The sequence below is a fragment of the Mixophyes fleayi genome, chromosome 4, assembly GCF_038048845.1.
Source record: "Mixophyes fleayi isolate aMixFle1 chromosome 4, aMixFle1.hap1, whole genome shotgun sequence".
Lineage (NCBI taxonomy): Eukaryota > Metazoa > Chordata > Amphibia > Anura > Limnodynastidae > Mixophyes > Mixophyes fleayi.
Genome location: NC_134405.1, coordinates 53,427,076 through 53,449,013, shown reverse-complemented (window position 1 = coordinate 53,449,013; position 21,938 = coordinate 53,427,076). Strand labels below are relative to the sequence as shown.

Here is a 21,938-nt window from a genome sequence, read left to right as displayed (position 1 = left end):
TTCAATTGGTCCATAATACTTCTGTAGAATTCTGTTCTAGAACTGTTTTAGGATTATAGTACTGTACAGGGCGCTCTCTCTCTCTCTCTCTCTCTCTCTCTCTCTCTCTCTCAGTGCAATTACATAATGAACAAACAATACAACCACCATGTTCATACATTTATATCCCTACCCCTTTATTTAGGTTAGGTTGTACCCAATGCCAATGATTTTATAATCATTTATAAATGTTCCTTGTCATCTACTGTTATTTATGGTTTAGCTAAAAATGATTTCATAGATTGAACCTATCATTTTTATTTAGGTTTTTAAATTAGCGCTCTTTTCCACCCTAGGCTTATACTCGAGTCAATACGTTTTCCCAGTTTTATGTAGTAAAATTAGGTGCCTCGGCTTATATTCGGGTCGACTTATACTCGAGTATATACGGTATATATATATATATATAAATATATACATAAAATAATGTTGAATGAAGCCTGAGACCTCCTGTTTTGTATCCGTAAATTCTGGAAGCACTGCCAAGAACCAGTAAGCTGTGCATTTGACATTCAGAAAGAGGATAATCATAATCAAAGTCTTTAAGTACAGGCTGCTTGTGCATTTAAACCCTTGGTGTATTTTCTACCTACAAATGGGTAAATAACTACCCATTCTTCCGTTCACAGGAATGTCTGTTCAGGGTACCCAGGTGTTTTATCAGTGTACATTTTCTCATTTACTTTAATAGGCGTTTAGGCTCTTTTACAGTGAACATTTCATAACACTATACAAAATTACTTTGATTATGACCCATGGTAAAATGTTATAATCTGAGCAGCAGCATTATTAATGATGAGAGGAGATTCCCTGAGATTTACTCCTTATTGATTAATGCCAATACTCTGCTCTCATCACAGAAAAGTGTGGGGAAGAGTCTCCGAGTTAGGCATGAATACCTACCAGCTAACATGACCATGAGTTTAAAAGTGACAAGACAATGGTAAGTAGACAATGGTAAGTAGAGGCAGGGAAGTCAAAAACTCCTCTAGAAGGTTACTAATGAGGATAATTTTGCACTCTAACTTTTGGGAGCCGCTAACACTAAAGACTTCCCGAGTGATGTCTGACAGTCCATCTGGAGTTATAACCTCCAACAAGCTTGAAAGCAAATTGATCCCGAATATGTACGTTGCATCACCCTTTAAGCCCCTCTTCTGGGTCTCTTGGTCCAGAAGGGGATGGGAACAAGTGGAGACATTTGTCCCAGTATGAGGGTTGGAGGGCACTATCTTGCGGAGAGTACCAGTAAGTTTGTTGTGTCCTCACGTGCCCAAGGGCTCCCTGAAGTCTGTAGTAGTGAATGATTAAACAATGGAGCCAGCAATTGTCACACAATTCAATATAATCTAAGAAAATGTCTCTAAATCCAAGATAATCATAAAATGAACCCGTTATTGTTTTTTCTATCTAGAAATGCTAACCTGCAGCCTGGGATTTTTGGCTCCTGGAATCTGGCCGTTAGTGTCCAAAATACTGCAGTTCATACTATAAGCAATACGTCACTGTACCCGTGTAATGTGCTACAAAACAAGACTAAATACAATAGTAAGTGACCATGCTGCTTTAAGCTAGGTACACACTACAGATTTTTCCACCAACTTTTTATGCCAATCGATTTTACATGCGATCGATGTTCCGATCGCTTGGTTCATGGACTGCATACACACTAGCCTTGTTTAGGACAATAAAGGGAAGAGCGGACGTCCCTTTAGCGACTTTTTACAGCCATGTTGTGGTGAGCAATAACTGTAATTTCGTACTCACTGTTGTGGATCGGTCGGAAGTTTATACACACTTCACAACGGAAACGAGATTGGAACGGAAATGTAAAACGGTACAACTAACCAAATGAGGCGTTAATCGTCCATTTGGGCAGACTTTCGACCATTGTGTCACTGCACACACTGACCCGACTTTTGAACGAGCGGTAGTATGTGGGCTGATTGAGCCGATTATTGGATGAAAACCGTGTAGTGTGTACCCAGCTTTAGAACTGAATATATAGCACTGTGATACTGCAACCCCTTTGTACTCCATATGGCAAGATCTATGGTACTTTATTACTGATGAGAGAGGGTCCCTAGGAGGGACAACCTTTCCTGACCCTACTCTCATATAAAAATATAGAACTACAAGTGTTGGCAAAAGAGGATGTCAAGTTGCCTTTGTTTTTCAATGTGCCCAGCACCCTGCTCTTGCCACACCAGCGTCTCTTCACAATAAAGATGGCAATTTAGTTCCTAGACAAGAGTGCCATAAAGTTGTTTGGATTGGGAGCAGAGACAATCTGCCTGTGCTAACCACCTGGGTGTACAAGAGTCCTGATCCTCTTTATGTCGTTCAATATGCAGCCTGCTCTGTACGGATTGTGACAAAGAGCATCTTCTTTATGACAAGTGCCAGGTGGAGAGAGAAGAGCCCCGATGGGCCATTTTAGCCTTGTAGAAACGGGGAGATGTGTCACATGCCGGGCAGATCCGACGGGGTATGGGGGAGCTTCCAGCGGGGATTCCTGGCTTCCTTATTAGCAACTAGTCCAGCAATGGCCATAAAGGGTTAGGAGAGACCTTGGAGGACGGTTGTGGTGCAGAGAACCAGCTCGCTCGTCTTCTCATTTCGTATAAAAGTCTCTTTTCCTCGGTCACAGAAACACAACGTACGAGGAAAGCTCCCCTTACACTCAGACAGGGAAGGGTTTACGTGACTGCGTATCCGCCAATAGAAACACAGAGCGGACTGTGCACACCAGCCAATCACAGCGCAGCCGGCAGTGTATATAAGAGACTTCTGCCGCCCTCTGTGGATAGTTCTTTTCTATTTGTGTACTTGTAGTGAAGATGGCAGAAACCGCACCAGTCGCCGCTGAGTCTGTTCCTCTATCAGAGGGCGCCGGCAAGAAGAAGAGACAGCCGAAGAAAGCCGCAGGAGGAGCCAAGAAGAGCCCCAAACCCTCTGGTCCTAAAGTGTCCGAGCTGATCCTGAAAGCCGTGTCCGCCTCCAAAGAGCGCAGCGGGGTTTCTCTTGCCGCTTTGAAGAAGGCTCTGGCTGCCGGAGGTTACGATGTGGAAAAGAATAACACCCGCGTCAAACTGGCTGTGAAAGGTTTGGTGAGCAAAGAAACCCTCATCCAGGTGAAAGGCAGCGGCGCTTCCGGCTCCTTCAAGCTGAATAAGAAGCAGCTGGAGAGCAAAGAGAAGGCGGCCAAGAAGTCTGTGCAGCCCAAGAAGCCGGCGGCAAAGAAAGTGGCCAAATCCCCTAAGAAGCCCAAGAAAGCTCCGAGTGCGGCCAAGAGCCCGAAGAAGGTGAAGAAGCCAACGGCGTCTGCCGCAAAAAGCCCGAAGAAGGCTGCCAAGAGTCCGGCTAAGAAGGCGGCTAAGCCCAAAGCTGCCAAGAGCCCGGCTAAGAAAGCGGCTAAACCTAAAGCTGCCAAGAGCCCGGCTAAGAAAGCGGCTAAACCTAAAGCTGCCAAGAGCCCGGCTAAGAAAGCGGCTAAACCTAAAGCTGCCAAGAGCCCGGCTAAAAAGGCGGCTAAGCCCAAAGCTACCAAGAGTCCGGTTAAGAAAGCTGCGGCAAAGAAGTGATGGAAGAGCCGCAGCCTGATCTTTCTTAACTCCCCCCAAAGGCTCTTTTCAGAGCCACCCACCCTCTCACGATAGAGCTGTATGCACACGATATGATCTATAAGGGGGAAACACGGGAGTGAGGGGTATGTATTAGGTAACCATATACGGTCTCCAATCCTTACACTCAACCACATTTGCTGTCATAACCTTGGGTATTGCTGTGAAGAGGCAAATGTGACTTCATAGCAATATTACAGTAAGTCTGCAAACTCATGCGCTGGATTTTAAATCTAGACAAATGACTGATCGGTCTGTTGACTACACAGAAAACCACCGTTTCTCCTGCAACACCTCCTGATAATCATTATTGTGTATTGCAAACGCTGGTGGTTACAGTGCAGTCTATAACATGATCGATCTGATTGCAGATAGATTCTTCAAGGGTCACTGACATTCTCGGCAGTCTTAACCGTATTGGAACTCTCAGGTACGCACAGTTCTCGCGACGCCAGCAGTCTTAATTGATTCTATCCGGTATACCCACTGTCATAAAGGAGAATATGCAAACTTTAACCCCTTGCATTACACCTGCCGCAGGTAACCATCTTTCCTGGCACACATTGTGAACAACTTTGGCACAAAGGATAAATAGCATTGCCGACAATACTTATGTCTCTTGGGGAATACGGTTTATTCACTCTTTTACTCATAGAAATGTAGCAAAAATATAATGCACAATAAATATTCACTTTGATACTCTATTTGTTAGACAGTTAAATGTATCCGTAAATTCCTTAACTAGAAGTGGAGAATTAAACATATCGGGATAACGAGGGCAAAGTTTCCCTCAGTGACCACATGAGGTCGCTCTTCGGTCAGATTAGTGTGGTTACCAACTTCCAATTTCTGATGTTTTGTAGGAAAGAGCCAAGAATTCAAAGCGTGTTCAATTTATAAACATGAAAAAAAGAAATATACAAATTCTATGAAATGTTGTATAATAAATGTTAATGGACAAGGATTATTGTCACATTTTATTTACGTTTCTTTATGTGCACCATATCGATCAACTTGTACACCTGCATTTTCCACATCATTAAAAGTACGAATAGACCATTCAGGAAATGAATTGTTAAATGAAGTCCGGATGAAGAGCCAGATTATAGTCCCAAATCACTTGTCAGCAGCCTAGTATAGTTACAGCACAAACCACAATAATTACAGCCCGATTAGTGAGAAGATGGGTGGCTCTTAGAAGAGCCTTTGTGTTCATGTAGGACAGAGGATATTACTTGGCGCTGGTGTACTTGGTGACGGCCTTAGTGCCCTCGGACACGGCATGCTTGGCCAGCTCTCCCGGCAGCAGCAGGCGTACGGCGGTCTGGATCTCCCGGGAGGTGATGGTGGAGCGCTTGTTATAATGAGCCAGGCGGGAAGCTTCCCCAGCGATGCGCTCAAAGATGTCATTAACAAAGGAGTTCATGATGCCCATAGCCTTAGAGGAGATACCGGTATCGGGGTGCACCTGCTTCAGTACCTTGTACACGTAGATGGCGTAACTCTCCTTCCTGGTCTTCCTACGCTTCTTCCCATCTTTCTTCTGGGTCTTGGTCACCGCTTTCTTGGAGCCTTTCTTAGCAGCAGGCGCTGACTTCGCTGGATCAGGCATTATCAGTTCTTTCTCTCTATACACGATGCTGAAAAACTGTTTCTAAACGCCCTCAGATCGGCTTTATTTATAGGCAGCGCATGCAAATGAGGAATCACGATTTATTGGACAAATTTATCATGTGACGGTCGGTGTATTCATAACTCCACCCTTCACTTCCTGACTGGTCTGCGCATGAACCTGAGCGGCATTGGTTAGGGAAAAGCGGACCAATCACAGAGGAAGCTGTTTGTGCCTTCCAAGTATATGAAGGAAGGAGACGAGCAGAATTACTTATATTACAGTGCTAGTATATTAGTCTGAGCTGAACATGTCTGGAAGAGGGAAACAAGGCGGTAAGACCCGGGCTAAGGCCAAGACTCGCTCATCTCGGGCCGGTCTGCAGTTTCCTGTCGGTCGCGTTCACCGTCTACTGAGGAAGGGAAACTATGCGCAGCGTGTGGGAGCCGGAGCCCCGGTGTATATGGCCGCAGTACTCGAGTACCTGACGGCTGAGATTCTGGAGCTGGCCGGGAACGCCGCCCGTGATAACAAGAAGACCCGTATCATCCCCCGCCACCTGCAGCTCGCCGTGCGCAACGATGAGGAGCTCAATAAGCTGCTCGGTGGGGTGACCATCGCCCAGGGAGGTGTCCTGCCCAACATCCAGGCCGTGCTGCTGCCCAAGAAGACCGAGAGCCACAAACCGGCCAAGAGCAAGTGATTTGCCGCTGGATATTTCCACTAAAGAACCGACGTCCCTATAACACAAAGGCTCCTCTCAGAGCCACCCACGTTTTCCTATAGGAGCTGATTACAATGCGGTTGTTTCTTTCATTGCAGCTTTGTGTAGGTTCACAGCAGTTTTTTTTCACTAGTAAACCCGGCCCGAACTTTTATCACCACTTTGGGTAGATAAGTGAGATTATGTACAGGGACGATCTTTGTGGGGAACAACTAATGTTAATAGCTCGTTCAGTAGGATAACGTGGCTGAGAAAAGCCGTCAGTATCTATACATACACACACTAGTTTATGCCATTTGTGCGGGTGGTTGAAACTAGTTGAGTACAACCTTAGTTTTCTCGAAAATAAATAAAAAATAATGTTAAGTAGGTAGGAGAATCAGTGTGTGCAAACAGCAACTGACGAAATGCACGTTGTGCTGATAATACAGGCTGAGGTGCCGCTTTGGATCCCCATAAATGATCGAATACCGACCCGTGTCTTATACCAGACAGTTATTACTTTAGATAAATAATTGATAACATACACAGATCAATGCTAGAGCTCGTTTAGAAGGATTTGGTGGCTCTGAAAAGAGCCTTTGTGTTATGTATGTAGATGTACGGATTATCTTATGCCCTCTCCCCGCGGATTCTGCGGGCCAGCTGGATGTCCTTGGGCATGATGGTCACCCTCTTGGCGTGGATGGCGCAGAGGTTGGTGTCCTCGAAGAGCCCCACCAGGTAAGCTTCGCTGGCCTCTTGTAGGGCCATGACTGCCGAGCTCTGGAAGCGCAGGTCGGTCTTGAAGTCCTGGGCGATCTCCCGCACCAGACGCTGGAAGGGCAGCTTGCGGATCAGCAGCTCAGTGGATTTCTGGTAGCGGCGGATCTCTCGGAGAGCAACCGTCCCGGGACGGTAACGATGCGGCTTCTTCACGCCGCCGGTAGCAGGGGCGCTCTTCCGGGCGGCTTTAGTTGCCAGCTGCTTGCGGGGAGCTTTCCCTCCGGTAGACTTGCGGGCGGTCTGCTTGGTCCTGGCCATTGTTCTATTACAAGTGTGTATTAGTAACTGAAGAAAAGCTGCTTAACCAACTTTATTTATAGAAAGTGCTGCGCTGTCATTGGATGATTTAAGGTCGCCTTTCATCCTCATTGGTTCAATCAGCTCGCTGCATGTTTCAAAAGGTCCGCCAATAATCTTTATTGTTTTTTTTCGTTATTTTTTATATAAGCCATCTGACAGGATGAGGAATTAAATGATAACAATTAGGACAAACGGTATTTTCATGTTTCAATAATGATTATTACGATTTAACAGAACCGGGAAGTATTTCCTAGTATTTCAGCGGGAAGAAATAACAAGTAGATACACATACTTACCACACGGTGGTGATATTGCGTCACAATCTACAAAACAGTACTAGGATCTAAACAGCCCACGTTCAATATATACTCCCCCTCCCCATTCCTTCTATTTTATTCTTCTACAGTATAGCATCACTTTTTGATAGTGGCATAATTACTTATTTTAAATGATCATTCTGATGTAACTATCACATAGGTTGTCTCTATTATTCCTGTTATAGTCAATTGAAAATACATTGTGACACAGAGCAATAGATGACATTAGCTCAGGGACTTTATAATGTGCCCTTGTTGGAACACTTGGAGAATTGGGTGTCACAATATGCAGCACCCACAGGCTATTTGCCAGGATCTAGAGGAGTTTATCAGCAGCAACTCCTGCACCGAGTCTTCTCTCACTGAGTTTCTTTTCAGCCTCTCAACCCCTACAGTACCGAAAAATCTATAAACATATATAGATGCGCCAAAGGAGTGTTTAAGTTTGAAAAACAATGGCAAAGTTCATCTGATATCCCTCCATAGGAACAATAATCTAGTCTTATCATGCTCTCCTCAATTAAGGCTGACAACCTCCTGATTCAGAGCTTGTGGGCTGTTTGAAGAAGGATTCTCCCCCTCTACAATTCCTGCAGCCAAATACAGTTGTTCGATTCACAGTTCCTCTATAATGATGTACTTATTAGAGAGAATATTTCTCAAAAGTTGATAGAAACATTGATGTCCAGGTTAAAAGGATGTTAAAATTCCACATATGTCTGCCTGATTCGGAATAAATATCCACTAACGCGTTTCGTCAGTCTGATTCTGACTATGTCAAAGATACTTTGTGGTCACTCGTTGGGGTCCAATTATATATACAACCTGCTGCAATTAGTACAGCTGTAGCAGTCATTTAGGTCAACACCTAAGATCGTTCGTAGCACACAAATATTTTATGGCACAGCAAAATGTAAAAATATTGGGCTGCTTATGGGTGGAAGATTCACCCTCAGCAGCAGCAGCAGTGGGACTAACGCTCAAGAATTCTTCAGAGGAATCAATTATAATGCAGGAGTCATCGAGCCTTACAAAGTTGGATGCAGGGCTAACTCCTATCACTACTGAGGATATTGATGAGGACAATGTTGTGGGTGTAGATTGCAGGAGTCGAGATGTAGGTGAGAGAAGGGTCCTAGCTGATGACGGACTGCTTGTTATTATTTTTCTTTCAGCTTTTCCCAACACCTTGCCATGAACTTGCGTCAAATGGCGTAACATGGATGAGGTTCCAAGATGGTTAAGGTCCCTCCCTTGACTGAATGTGGCTTTACATACACTACAATTGGCTAGACAACTGTTGTCAGGATCTGGGTAGAAATAATTCCACACATAAGAAGTGGCTTTTTTTGGTCTTATGTCCAGGCATGACAATGGCCTTCTTCTTGTCACCTGCCAGAACTGCTTCCACTGGTGCAGGACTTACTCAAACAACCTCATCATTATCAACACCCTCTTTAGCACCCTCGTCAGCTACATAAATATCCCCCTCATCCTCCTCCAATTCCAAAGTGGCATCCTCAATTGGTGTATCGCCAGCTACACTCGGGCAGTTCAGGTACTCATCAGTAGAAATGCTGAAAGGGCCCTTCTTTATGGGTACACTATTAGAATGGTCACGATTGCACATACCACTCGTGGATGGACTCTCCTCAGGGATTGGTGTAATTTCTGATTCTGAACATACATTTTCCTCTAATGCCTTACTGTTATCTTGCAGCTCGGCTTTCACACGTAACAGTAGTTGTGCACCACTTTTGGACTCTGAATTACTTGTTCCTGTTTGGTCACGAGTGACCTTACAAAAAGAAGCCTCAGTAACATTTTTAAATCACGCACTAATAGAGAAAGGCGAAGGCCTTATTCTTTCTTTGCCACTGCGTGTGTAAAATGGCATGTTGGCAATTTCTTTTTATGGGCAGTTAACTTTTCCTGTATTAGAGCTCTTTTTCTCTTCAACACGGTAAAAGGTGTTTTTTTCTGTGATTTTTTTCCCTAACTTCAAAAGACTATGTACTTTTACATAGGCTTTACCAGATGATGTACAGGAAAGACTACCATCAGGACTGGTGGCAGAAGCAGCTTGCTGCTCCTACTCATGTGTGTACTGCTGTGTCTCCATTTTAATAAGACCCCCAAACACTTTGTAGTGCAAATTCAGAAATATATAGTGCTGCTATATTAGAATTTCAGCAGTCAGCAAATCGTTTTTTTAGAAGGGGGAAATATAACACCCCAAACCCTTTGTAGTGTAAATCAGGAACAATGCCTCCTCTATACTCTCTATACTTCTCTCTTCCTGCTCTATTCCTCTGACCTAACACTCCCCTGTCCCTCTCTCAAATGGCGCTAGATCGCCGTGGAGGCGGCTATTTATTCATTCTAAAACTCGCGAGATCCGACGGCGTCACAATGACGTTTTGCCTCGTTTTGGAATCCGAATAGGCGCCGGAGTACCGAGTCGACTCGGCTCGGTACTCGGATTCCGGAAGTTCGGGCGTTTTTGGTTCTCGGGGACCCGAGCCCGCCCATCTCTAGTATAAATAGTAACAGAAAAAGATGTGCCTTCCAGCAGTTGTCTCCACTCCTCTAGTGCTAGTTTTATGGCAAGTAATTCCCGGTTTCTAATAGCATAGTTCTTTTCAGCAGACGATCATTTTTGGAAGAAGACTCCACAAGGGTAAATTTTCCCATTAGAGGAACTTTGAGACAAGATAGTCCCAAATCCAATGGAGGATGCATCTACTTCCAGAAGGAAGGGGAAAGTAGTGTCGGGCTGTTGCAAAACTGTTGCATAATTAAAGGCTTATTTTAGTAAAGCAAAGGCCATTACTGCCTCGTTAGGCCAGTTTTAGAATCAGCTGATTTTTAAGTCAAGGCTGTAATGGGCGCAACAAGAGAAGAAAATCCCCAAATAAAGTGACGATAATAATTAGCGAACCCTATAAAACGCTGAGTTGTTTTGAGACAGACAGGCTGGGGCTATTCCAAGATAGCCTTGAGTTTCTCGGGGTCCACTTGAGATCCGGAACCAGAGATCACATACCGAAGAAAATGAAGCTGTTCTCTCTCCAAAACACATTTTTCTAATTTACAAAAAAAAGTGATATTGTCGAAGCTGAGTGAGAACGGCAGCCACATGTTCACGATGAGATCTTAAATCAGAAGAGTAGATGAGAATATCATCCAGATATATATCCACGAACTGATAGAGCATATCTTGAAAGACCTTATTCATAAAAATTTGGAAAACAGTGAGTGAATTACACAGCTTGAAAGGCATCACCGTATACGCAAAGTGGCCATCAAGGTTGTTAAAGTCTGTTTTCCATTTGTTGCCTTTTTTAATCCGACTCAAATTATAAGCTCCCCTTAGATCCAATTTTGTGAAGATGGAAGCTCCTTTTATCCTGTCAAAGAGTTCCAAGATCAGGAGCAGTGGGTACCTGTTTATAACAGTGATGGAATTGAGACCCCTATAATCAATGCAAGGGCGAAGCCCTCCATCTTTCTTATTGACGCAAAGAACTATGCCCCAGCAGGGGAGGTAGATTTCCATATGAAGCCTCTCTTTAGGTTGTCCTCAATGTAGGTAGACATGGCCTGGGATTCAGGTAAGAAGAGAGGATAGACGCGATCATGTGGAGGAGTCTTGCCAGTTAACAACTCTTTAGCACAATCCCAAGCCCGATGAAGGGGTAACTTGGAGGCTTCTTGTTCACAAGAGACAATTGTGAAGTTAACGTACTGAGCCAGAAGATCCAAGGAAGTAAACAAATATGGTAAGGATTCTCTCTTTGGAATCAGCACCTTCTGAAGGCATCGGGAATGACAGGAGGATCCGCAAGATACCACTTGCGCTTTTTGCCAATACAATACCTTTGAATTGAGTTGGAGTTAAGGAAGACTTAATACCAGCAGGTTAATGGATATAGGGATAATCAGAAAGGAGATGCATTCAGTGTGCAGCGCACCCACCTGAAGAGAAAGAGGAATAGTGCAAAATCTGACTGATTCCCCCACAATGCGACTACGTCAATGTTAGTGATAGCTATGAGTTGAGGAAGGAGATGCAAATGTACGGCTGCACTGGAGTCAATAAGAGCGGGCAGTGAGACCTGATGATCAGCATAACAAAGCAGCACTTCAAAGGAATAGTTTGAGTCACACAGAGAGATCTCTGATGTACCTAACCCGGCCTCTCTGGAGGAGATTGGGTTCTCCCGTTTCCCAGGTGCTTAGAACAATTGTATCAAGAAATGTCCGGGCTCACCACAGTACAGACAGAGATTATTATTAAAACGTCTCTCCCTCTCCTCAATTGAGAGATGTGCTCAGCCTATTTGCATGGACTCCTCAACAGGGACAATGGGGTTTTGAAACCTGGGAGCCAAACACAGGTTAGAGCGACAGGAATGTTCTCTCTCTTGATTTCTCTCCCTAAAACTAATGTAAATTTGGTTACAAATGGAGATAAGGGCATCAAGATAAACAGGACATTCCTGACCAGCTAGATTATCCTTTATAAAATTGGATAAACCCTGCCAGAAAGTTGCTTCCAGGGTGTCATTGTTCAACCGCAGCTCAGAAGTCAAAGTACGAAACTTAATGGCATATTGACCCAGAGGAAGCGTACCCTGTCGTATATGAAGAATGGCGGAGGCTGTACTAGAGAACCTGCCTGGTTCTTCGAATACTTTCATAAACATCTCCAAAAGCATAGTGTAGTTATGTAACAAAGGATGGTTGTGATCCCAGAACGGCGAGGCCCAAGCCAAGGCTTGGCCAGATAACACAGAAATGATATATGTGACTATGGTTTTTTCAGTAGGAAAATTTCCCGGCTGCAATTAAAATTGTAAAGCACACTGAATTAAAAAGCCCCAACAGGACTTAGGATCAACATCAAACTTTGGAGAATTAAGGATCTGGAGCTATGACGCAGAAGAATGTGTTACTGCAGAGCTTTGCACTGGGGGACCGCAAGCCGGAGGATTAACTTGGGTAGTCAAGGTGTTTTTTAATGTATCAAGTCGTACACAGGGAGTATCCAGTAGCGAAGTCTCAAGATAAGCCGAGGTCTGGTACACAGGTCAAAACCAGTAATGAAGCAGGCACGAATCACAGGGAGAAGAAGCACCTAGAAGGCAAAGCGAGTCAGACGCTAGATAACTTACACCATACAAGTGTCAGAGCGATTCTTATGTAGGAAGGGGAAGGTCAAATTCCCTGCTGGAGGTCACATGACCAGCAGAGCCGCACAATCGGAAGTCCCCACACTACAGACAGGACGGGAACAGGAGCGTGGAGCAGGTAAGTTTCTTACACGTGCTTTGTCAAACTGCCTGGAATAAAGTAACTGTTCGTTGGAGGGGATTAACATTGCAATGTTCCACTGTTTGGGATTATTCGTGCTAAATTCAAATTGAGGAATACAGGGAGCCGTGACGTTGCTCTGTGCTATTTTCCACGGAATGTTTGTTTGAACTGTGAAAGAGAAGTAGTGAACTGTGTTTAAACTGCCACTGTATAGAGACTGCATACCCATATATACCTCTGCTTAACATCCAAATGTACTTGTATGCTATGTGTTTACTAAGTTAAAGCAGCTGTGATAGAGTTTAGTGTATATTGTTAGTGATAGTTATCGTTGTTAGGGGTCTATTTATGACCCTTCGTTTTTTTCACTTGATACTTTTCAATCCTTATCTCCTTGATAAGGACTGAAAAGTAACGGCTATGTATTAAAAAAACTTCTCAGGGACATCAGTGCCGATAGACTGCTGTCCCTGAGAAGTGACTCACCTGATCATCGCAGTCTTTTCTCAAGTTTAAAGGCTGCGGTGATCTTCTCTTTTTTTTCCTTTTTTGTTAGTGCGCATGCACCGACTAAAAAGTTGGTGCATGCGCACTAGCATTCTGGACGGCAAACTGCAGGATGATTGACAGGGAGGGATCACATGATCCCTCCACACATGCGCTGTTAGCTCTGCTCTTCAGAGCAGAGCTGGACAGCGCAAAAGTTTTCAGATATGTTAATGTACGCCAGCTTCAGATGGCGCCAGCTTCAGATGGCGTACATTAACATGTAAAAAAAGAGAAAAGTTTCTCTAAATAGACTTGCATACATAGCGGTTCTGAGCACTTCCCATACACTGTTATGGGGAGTGCTCAGAAAAACGATAGGAAATGCAAAGCAGCAGGTATCTGAGATATCTGCTGCGATGCTTCAATAATACATAGCAATTTCACGGTAAACACCCGAAAACTGTTGTTTTCGGGTGTTTAACACAAGAAAAATCCTTGATAAATAGACCCCTTAGTGAGATATTGAAAGACAGTTATTAGAAGGTATAGAGGTACCTCTTAGCTACATCAGACTAGTGAGGAATGTGTAGGTTATATTTTAGATACTAATAAGTATTGTTTCAAATTATTTGTCACCATTTATTTGAACCAAAGCAATCTATTTTTTATATAAAAGTTAGTAAAAAAAAAACAACTTAGAGATCCATGCCTAACTAATAAACGTGTCGCTGTGACTTTTAAAGACGGATTTGGAGTGATAATATTTCCTTTGTGTGTGTCTTTGTGAGATAGAGAAAGGGAAACATATAGCTGGAAAGGAAAAATGAGTCAAGAAGCATCTGCTTAACTAACTAAAATAATGTTGCACCCCTGGGCACTATGAGCCATGTCCCAGTTTAACCACTTTTCTAGCACAACACGGACGACCACCAAGGGCAGCAAGTAAAAAAAAAAGTCTCAGCCAACGATCTGTGTAACCTCTCTGGCTGTTTCCTGTCGGCTGGGTATCCATGTGTTATAGTAGCTCCTTCAGAGGAAGTAATGGACTGCCTAGTGGTGCATAGAGGACCCACCTGGCAATATTTAAGAACTGTCAAAACATTACATGCGATGAGTGCCTTGTACTGGATCAGAGGCGATGCCAAGCAAGTTTAACCTTTATTTTCAATGTCCAGCACCCTGCTCTTCCCTCATGAATTACTTAGCAAAAACAGTTGGATGAAAAAACAAATAGGTTTTTATTCTAAATAAAATGCTTTCAGTAAATACACACTCTTTAACAAACAGTGTCAGGGGGTTGAAAGCACCTAAGCCAACTAAACAACTCACCCTATAGGGGCAATATCCACAAAGTCACTTGGAGCAATGACCTGACTGCAGAACAACATGTTCTGCTCCTCTGTCAGAGAGGTTGGGACTGAGTCCAATGTCTTCCTACTTTTACATAAAGAACACACAGGAAAACTTTTAAGTACTGTAAATTGCGACGCTTAAAACACATTTGAAACTATGTCACTGAATAAAATATATAACTACTGAAGAGAGAGGATGACAAGTGGGCTGTACCTTTACTTTTCAAGGTGCCTGGCACCCTGCTCTCCGGACATCATATTTTATTATCCTCTTACAGTACATTAAATAAACAGAGACAACCTATTTGAGACCGTCAAATGAGATTGATCATTTAAAACAAATGATTATATCATTATCAATAAGGGATGCTATATGAAAATATGTATGGAGATACCAAGTCACGGGAAGTGTATATTTCCTGTGTATGTGAAGACTTTGTTTCAGAAACTCTCTTTGTAGAATGTTTGGAGCTTAGTACTAAATTGCAGTATGTGATGCGATATCACCACCATATGGTAAGTATGTGTATCTACTTCTTATTTCTTAGAAAATTCTTCTTGATTCAATTCTAATGTAATTATGACTGAAACATAAAAATGTTGCTTATTGTAACTAATTTAATTTGTGATCCTGCCATCTCGCTTATTAGATTTAAAACAAAGTACTAAATACAAATTATTGGATCACATCAAGCTAACTGATTACGGCTTGTGTAAGGAGGGCCTAGGGCCAGGAGACACAACTAGCACTTTCTGTGATCACCAACTTACATTTCTCCTGAAATCCTCAGAGGAGAAGAGTATGGAAATATGCTGGAGAAAAAGTAGGTTGTTCCTCCCTTCAAGCTTCAGATCACAGATGATTATGGGTTGGAGAACTTTGACACTTAGTTTACCAGTGAGCCAGTGCAGCTTACGCCAGATGATGTGGATGTAATAAAACAAAGAGCCTGACCGATTTGAATATATTAACACATTGTTGCTCTCAACAGAAGAAAGAACTGTAGTGTTTATGGACTAACAATATGATTGATCCAGTAATTGTATCCTGTAACAGTATATGCACGGGAGGCTGGAAAACTGATGCCAGGTTCTTAGTACAGGCCACGCTACAGGATTTGCTGCTGAAAATCTGCTATAAGGGAAATGTCCATAGTGGATCTCTCCCTCAGTAGTATCTGCTCTCTGCATCAACAATGGTTCTCCGGTGCCATGTGCCGCTGTCCTGGAAAATCCACAAAAAGGAGGAAGTGGAGGAACTGTCAGAATCTGGACTGGTGACTTTCTCTACTTGTAAATCTGGATATTACAGAAAGCTGTGTATCTATCGCTGACATATAAAATTTTACCGAAAAACTAAGAAAAGGAATTGAACTGGAAATATTAAATTTTTAAATGACTTTTTGGAAATCAACAATGTAATGTGCCTAATTTAGCTTGTAGTGTGTGACATTATGCTGTTAATTTCCTAATGCAGAATTCCACGCAGACTAAACCGCCCAACCATAGATCCCCATAACACATCCCTTAGCCTTAACCGGTGGAATTCAGTTACTCTTGTATTATTCCCCCATCCACGTCCTAGTCAAGCACACGTTTTGTAGACGTTGGAATCTTGATTTGTTTTGTAGCTGCTGGTTACTGGTGGAAGACAAGTCCCCAGTCCGTAGCATATCTGACAGTGTTACAGAGGCAAAGTCGCTACTCAGAGAATTAAGGTTAGGACACCAGAGACGAGTAACAAGGCTGGTTTGCATTTAATGAAATGTGATCACTAACGTGTACGCTCTATTTACATCAATGTCTTATCCTACATTGCAAAATAATCTGCTTTGTGAACATTTGCTTGGGGTATAGAATACGTAAAACTTAGTTTTTTTTCATCAGATCCTCTATACGTGATTATTTGCAGCTTCTGAGAAGTGATTACAGAAAAAAAGTTCCCTTGTTTGCAGTTTAAACCTTTTAATAATAATCAGTAAAAAGCACACAAAAAAAACATCAGTTGCTATGGAATAAAAATCATAAGATTGGTTGAAACTGATGTTCTTCCTAAAACTTAGATTCCTACCCATATCCCGTTGGGCACTGGTTCTCCATCATTACAATTTAAGACCAGATCACGTTTTACTTTCTATTAGAGACATGCTAAACCTTCTTTTCAGACTTTTAACAAGTCATTAAGATAATTAAACAAGAAAGAAGCCAAATGTGGAGGTTTGTGTGTAATTTGTACATACATTCGGTTCTTTGCTGGGTGGATAAGTAGTGAGTGAGCGGTGTGTCAGACCAAACTATACTGCATCAGGGATGGGGCAAAAGAGTTGGTCCTGTGCAACTTCATGTACTTGTTTTGTGAAGGATTAATTACGTATATATGCTGAAAGTTTAACAACAAAAAAAGAGGATACAAATACTTAATTTTATACATTTAACTAAAGACATTAAGGGGCATATTTAACAAATCACGGTAGTGCACTATTGTGCACTTACCGTGGAATTAAAGTCCCGATGTGCCCTCCGCAAATTTATTAAAGGTGCATTGCAGCAGATATCATGGATATCTGCTGCTTTGCACTCCTGAACGTTTATGCGAGCAGTCACCATTCAACAGAATGGTGACTGCTCCTGGCCGCAATCTAACAAGTCCCGAAAAAAGAAAAATTTCGGGAACTTGTCTTGATAATGTACTGGCGTACATCATCCGAATTGAAGAAATCCACTGCTGTCAGCTCTGCTCCGAAGAGCAGAGCTGGACAGCGCATGTGTGGAGGGATCACATGATCCCTCCCTGTCACTCAGCGCGCTCTCTCTGCAACGATAGTTGCAGAGACAGAGTGGGGACTTTGTACGTATGTGCACTGCACATGCGCAGTTGAAGGAAGAAGAGGAACGAAAACGAGATCCCAAAACAGCGCATCCGAAGAGGGGGGTAAGTGTGATTTTTTCTATCACAGAAACAGCAGTTTTTCGGAACTGCTGTTTCTGTGTTCCCTTTTTAATAAATTTGAGAAATAGTTCAATCCTTATCCTTGCGATAAGGATTGATAACTATTTCTCACTTTTGCCGATTAATGATAAATGTGCCCCTAAGTATGTTCCTGTGTTGTAATGTGTTATATATGTAAAATGTACTTGCTTTATAAATGAAATGAAGGATGGAATTGTGGTTCTGGAAGGGACTAATATATGGGAAAAATTGGTCGGGTAAGTATCTTGTCCTCTGATTTGGACTAGTAATATAACATTATAGCTAATTTAAAGATTGTAAAGCAGTAAATATGTTCTTTTTAGTTGTCTAAATTTAAAGGCATTAAATTGTTTGCACAGAAGATGGTATACTAATTCATAAATTAGTTAAGATAATTCATATTCTTTCACATGAAAGACGTTATTGAATAATTAATGAAAAAATAAACACAAATTCTTGGCGGGCTTTTGAAAACTTGCTACAAAAAATCGCAAACCAATCAGGATCATTCTTTAGCTATCCAATCATAGCGCAGGACTGAGCATATATAGATGTGTTTTAACGGCTGTTTCTTCAGTTACTAGTACATACGTGTAGTAGAACAATGGCCAGGACCAAGCAGACCGCCCGCAAATCTACTGGAGGGAAAGCTCCCCGCAAGCAGCTGGCAACTAAAGCCGCCCGGAAGAGCGCCCCAGCTACCGGCGGCGTGAAGAAGCCGCATCGTTACCGTCCAGGAACTGTTGCTCTCCGAGAGATCCGCCGCTACCAGAAATCCACTGAGCTGCTGATCCGCAAGCTGCCCTTCCAGCGTCTGGTGCGGGAGATTGCCCAGGACTTCAAGACCGACCTGCGCTTCCAGAGCTCGGCAGTCATGGCCCTGCAAGAGGCCAGCGAAGCTTACCTGGTGGGGCTCTTCGAGGACACCAACCTCTGCGCCATCCACGCCAAGAGGGTGACCATCATGCCCAAAGACATCCAGCTGGCCCGCAGAATCCGCGGGGAGAGGGCATAAGATAATAGTACATCTATATACATAACACAAAGGCTCTTTTCAGAGCCACCAAATCCTTCTAAACGAGCTCTGGCATGATCTGTATGTTACTTTATAAGAGGCTATTACACCCGCTGTTTACCGGTTTATGTGGTATCTAAATGTCATCGCTTAAAAACAAAACACGACTCGAATACTGTGCTCCGATCATCCGTTCTTTACAGTTTGTCTATGGTAAGAACACAACACGTGCACCCACTCTAGCTACAGGTTTTTTCTATAACATTAAGTTCTTACATTGCATAAAAATGACACGAGCCAAACATTAACTTCCCCGCGGCACAGCTCCTTTCTGTCGGGAAGCTCACAAATCTAGATTGATACATGGTCTCGGTATAGACGTAAAATAATGTCCTGTAAAATTACACAAATAAACTGCAATGGAAACAACCGCGCTGTAATCAGCTATTACAGGAAAAAGTGGGTGGCTCTGAGAAGAGCCTTTGTGTTGTAGGGACGTCGGTTCTGTAGGGTAACATGCAGATCAAATCACTTGCTCTTCCTCCGTGATTGGTCCATTTCAAGATAACCAATGCCGCTCAGGTTCATGCACAGACCAATCAGAGAGTGAAAGGTGGAATTATGGACGTACTGATCGTCACATGATACGTCTGTCCAATATTGCTTGATTCCTCATTTGCATTCATTTGCCTATAAATATGGCAGATCTGGGAGCTGTTTAAAACTGTTTATTCTGTAGTGTGTAGAAGGAGTGAATCGATCATGTCTGATCCTGTAGAATCAGCGCCTGCGTCTAAGAAAGCCTTCAAGAAAGTGGTGACCAAGACCCAGAAAAAAGATGGGAAGAAGCGTAGGAAGACCAGGAAGGGGAGTTACGCCATCTTCGTGTACAAGGAACTGAAGCAGGTGCACCCCGATACCGGCATCTCCTCTAAGGCTATGGGCATCATCCTTTATTAATGACATCTTTGAGCGCATCGCTGGGGAATCTTCCCGCCTGGCTCATTATAACAAGCGCTCTACCGTCACCTCCCGGGAGATCCAGACCGCCGTACGCCTGCTGCTGCCGGGAGAGCTGGCCAAGCATGCCGTGTCCGAGGGCACCAAGGCCGTCACCAAGTACACCAGCGCCAAGTTATCCCTTCTCCGCCCGAAATGAACACAAAGGCTCTTCTAAGAGCCACCCACTTTCTCTACAATCGGGCTGTAATTATTGTGTTTTGTGCTGTAACTGTAATAGGCTGCTAGCAAATGATTTCAGACTATTATCTGGCTTTTCATCCGGACTTCATTTAACAATTTCCTGAATGGTTTATTCGGACTTTTAATGATACGAATACTTAAGGTGTACACGTTGATCTATATGGTGCACTTAAAGAAACGTAAATATAAATGTGGTAATAACCCTTGTCCATTAACATTTATTATACAACATTTCATAGAATTTGTATTTCTTGTGTTCATTTTTAATTTATAAACGCGCTTTGAATTCTTGGCTCTTTCTTAGAAAACATCAGAAACTGGAAGTTGGCAACCACACTAATCTGACTCAAGAGCCACCTCATGTGGTCACTGAGGGAAACTCTCCTCTAGTTGTCCCGATATCTGTTTAATTCTCCACTTGTGGTTAAGGAATTTACTGATACATTCAACTGTAACAAATAGAGTATCAAAGTGAATATTTATTGTGCATTATATTTTTGCTACATTTCTATGAGTAAAAGAGTGAATAAACCGTATTCCCCAAGAGACATAAGTATTGTCGGCAATGCTATTTATCCTTTGTGCCAAAGTTGATCACAATGTGCAAGGAAGGATGGTTACCGGCAGGTGTAATGCAAGGGGTTAAAGTTTGCATATTCTCCATTATGACAGTGGGTATACCGGACAGAATCTATTGAAAGACTGCTGGCGTCGCGAGAACCCTGCGTATCTGAAAGTTCCAAAAAGGTTAAGACTGCCGAGAATGTCAGTGACCCTTGAAGAACCTATCTGCAATCAGAACAATCATGTTATACACTGCAGTGCAACAACCAGCGTTTGCAATATACAATGATAATCAGGAGGTGTTGCAGGGGAAACGGTGATTTTTCTATGTAGTAAACATACATTTGTCTAGATGTAATAACCAGCGCATGAGTTTGCAGACTTACTGTAATATTGCTATGAAGTCACATTTGCCTCTTCACAGCAATACCCAAGGTTATGACAGCAAATGTGGTTGAGTGTAAGGCCTGGAGACCGTATATGGTTACCTAATACATACCCCACACTCCCGTGTTTCCTCCTTATAGATCATATCGTGTGCATACAGCTCTGTCGTGAGAGGGTGGGTGGCTCTGAAAAGAGCCTTTGGGGGGAGTTAAGAAAGATCAGGCTGCGACTCTTCCATCACTTCTTTGCCGCAGCTTTCTTAGCCGGACTCTTGGTAGCTTTGGGCTTAGTCGCCTTTTTAGCCGGGCTCTTGGCAGCTTTAGGTTTAGTCGCTTTCTTAGCCGGGCTCTTGGTAGCTTTGGGCTTAGCTGCTTTCTTGGCAGCTTTGGGCTTAGCCGCCTTCTTAGCCGGGCTCTTGGCAGCCTTCTTTGGGCTTTTTGCGGCAGACGCCGTTGGCTTCTTCACCTTCTTCGGGCTCTTGGCCGCACTCGGAGCTTTCTTGGGCTTCTTAGGGGATTTGGCCACTTTCTTTGCCGCCGGCTTCTTGGGCTGCACAGACTTCTTGGCCGCCTTCCCTTTGCTCTCCAGCTGCTTCTTATTCAGTTTGAAGGACCCGGAAGCGCCGCTGCCTTTCACCTGGATGAGGGTTTCCTTGGTCACCAAACCTTTCACAGCCAGTTTGACGCGGGTGTTATTCTTCTCCACATCGTAACCTCCGGCAGCCAGAGCCTTCTTCAAAGCGGCAAGAGAAACCCCGCTGCGCTCTTTGGAGGCGGACACGGCTTTCAGGATCAGCTCTGACACTTTAGGACCAGAGGGTTTGGGGCTCTTCTTGGCTCCTCCTGCGGCTTTCTTCGGCTGTCTCTTCTTTTTGCCGGCGCCCTCTGATAGAGGAACAGACTCAGCGGCGACTGGCGCGGTTTCTGCCATCTTCACTACAAGTACACAAATAGAAAAGTACTATCCATAGAGGGCGGCAGAAGTCTCTTATATACACTGCCGGCTGCGCTGTGATTGGCTGGTGTTCACAGTCTGCCCTGTGTTTCTATTGGTGGATACGCAGACACGTAAACCCTTCCCTGTCTGAGTGTAAGGGGAGCTTTCCTCGTACGTTGTGTTTCTGTGACCGAGGAAAAGAGACTTTTATACGAAATGAGAAGACGAGCGAGCTGGTTCTCTGCACCACAACCATCCTCCAAGGCCTCTCCTAACCCTTTATGGTCATTGCTGGACTAGGTGCTGCTAAGGAAGCCAGGAA

The 21,938-nt window shown here is 43.5% G+C and overlaps 6 protein-coding genes and 1 pseudogene across 6 annotated transcripts; 4 read left to right on the top strand and 3 right to left on the bottom strand.

Annotated features, from left to right (window-relative positions):
- The first annotated feature begins 2,873 nt into the window (after positions 1-2,873).
- LOC142149819 (histone H1-like) lies at positions 2,874-3,623 on the top strand. The gene has a single exon (XM_075205122.1). It carries the CDS (start codon positions 2,880-2,882, stop codon positions 3,621-3,623), a length of 744 nt encoding a protein of 247 aa, XP_075061223.1. The 5' UTR covers positions 2,874-2,879.
- A 758-nt stretch (positions 3,624-4,381) lies between these two features.
- Positions 4,382-5,293, bottom strand: LOC142149818 (histone H2B 1.1-like). Its single transcript, XM_075205121.1, has one exon. The coding sequence runs from the start codon at positions 5,272-5,274 to the stop codon at positions 4,894-4,896; it is 381 nt and encodes a 126-aa protein (XP_075061222.1). The 5' UTR covers positions 5,275-5,293; the 3' UTR covers positions 4,382-4,893.
- Positions 5,294-5,584: 291 nt separating this feature from the next.
- On the top strand, positions 5,585-5,977 carry LOC142149817 (histone H2A type 2-B). Its single transcript, XM_075205119.1, has one exon. The coding sequence runs from the start codon at positions 5,585-5,587 to the stop codon at positions 5,975-5,977; it is 393 nt and encodes a 130-aa protein (XP_075061220.1).
- A 633-nt stretch (positions 5,978-6,610) lies between these two features.
- LOC142150663 (histone H3) lies at positions 6,611-7,021 on the bottom strand. The gene has a single exon (XM_075205858.1). It carries the CDS (start codon positions 7,019-7,021, stop codon positions 6,611-6,613), a length of 411 nt encoding a protein of 136 aa, XP_075061959.1.
- An 11,094-nt stretch (positions 7,022-18,115) lies between these two features.
- On the top strand, positions 18,116-18,526 carry LOC142150662 (histone H3). Its single transcript, XM_075205857.1, has one exon. It carries the CDS (start codon positions 18,116-18,118, stop codon positions 18,524-18,526), a length of 411 nt encoding a protein of 136 aa, XP_075061958.1.
- Positions 18,527-18,538: 12 nt separating this feature from the next.
- On the top strand, positions 18,539-20,256 carry LOC142149816 (histone H2B 1.1-like; annotated as a pseudogene).
- A 473-nt stretch (positions 20,257-20,729) lies between these two features.
- On the bottom strand, positions 20,730-21,610 carry LOC142149815 (histone H1-like). Its single transcript, XM_075205118.1, has one exon. It carries the CDS (start codon positions 21,608-21,610, stop codon positions 20,918-20,920), a length of 693 nt encoding a protein of 230 aa, XP_075061219.1. The 3' UTR covers positions 20,730-20,917.
- Positions 21,611-21,938: the final 328 nt, after the last annotated feature.

Coding starts and splice junctions, on each gene's coding strand:
- LOC142149819 (XM_075205122.1), top strand. CDS start 2,880: ATGGCAGAAACCGCACCAGTCGCCGCTGAGTCTGTTCCTCTATCAGAG.
- LOC142149818 (XM_075205121.1), bottom strand. CDS start 5,274: ATGCCTGATCCAGCGAAGTCAGCGCCTGCTGCTAAGAAAGGCTCCAAG.
- LOC142149817 (XM_075205119.1), top strand. CDS start 5,585: ATGTCTGGAAGAGGGAAACAAGGCGGTAAGACCCGGGCTAAGGCCAAG.
- LOC142150663 (XM_075205858.1), bottom strand. CDS start 7,021: ATGGCCAGGACCAAGCAGACCGCCCGCAAGTCTACCGGAGGGAAAGCT.
- LOC142150662 (XM_075205857.1), top strand. CDS start 18,116: ATGGCCAGGACCAAGCAGACCGCCCGCAAATCTACTGGAGGGAAAGCT.
- LOC142149815 (XM_075205118.1), bottom strand. CDS start 21,610: ATGGCAGAAACCGCGCCAGTCGCCGCTGAGTCTGTTCCTCTATCAGAG.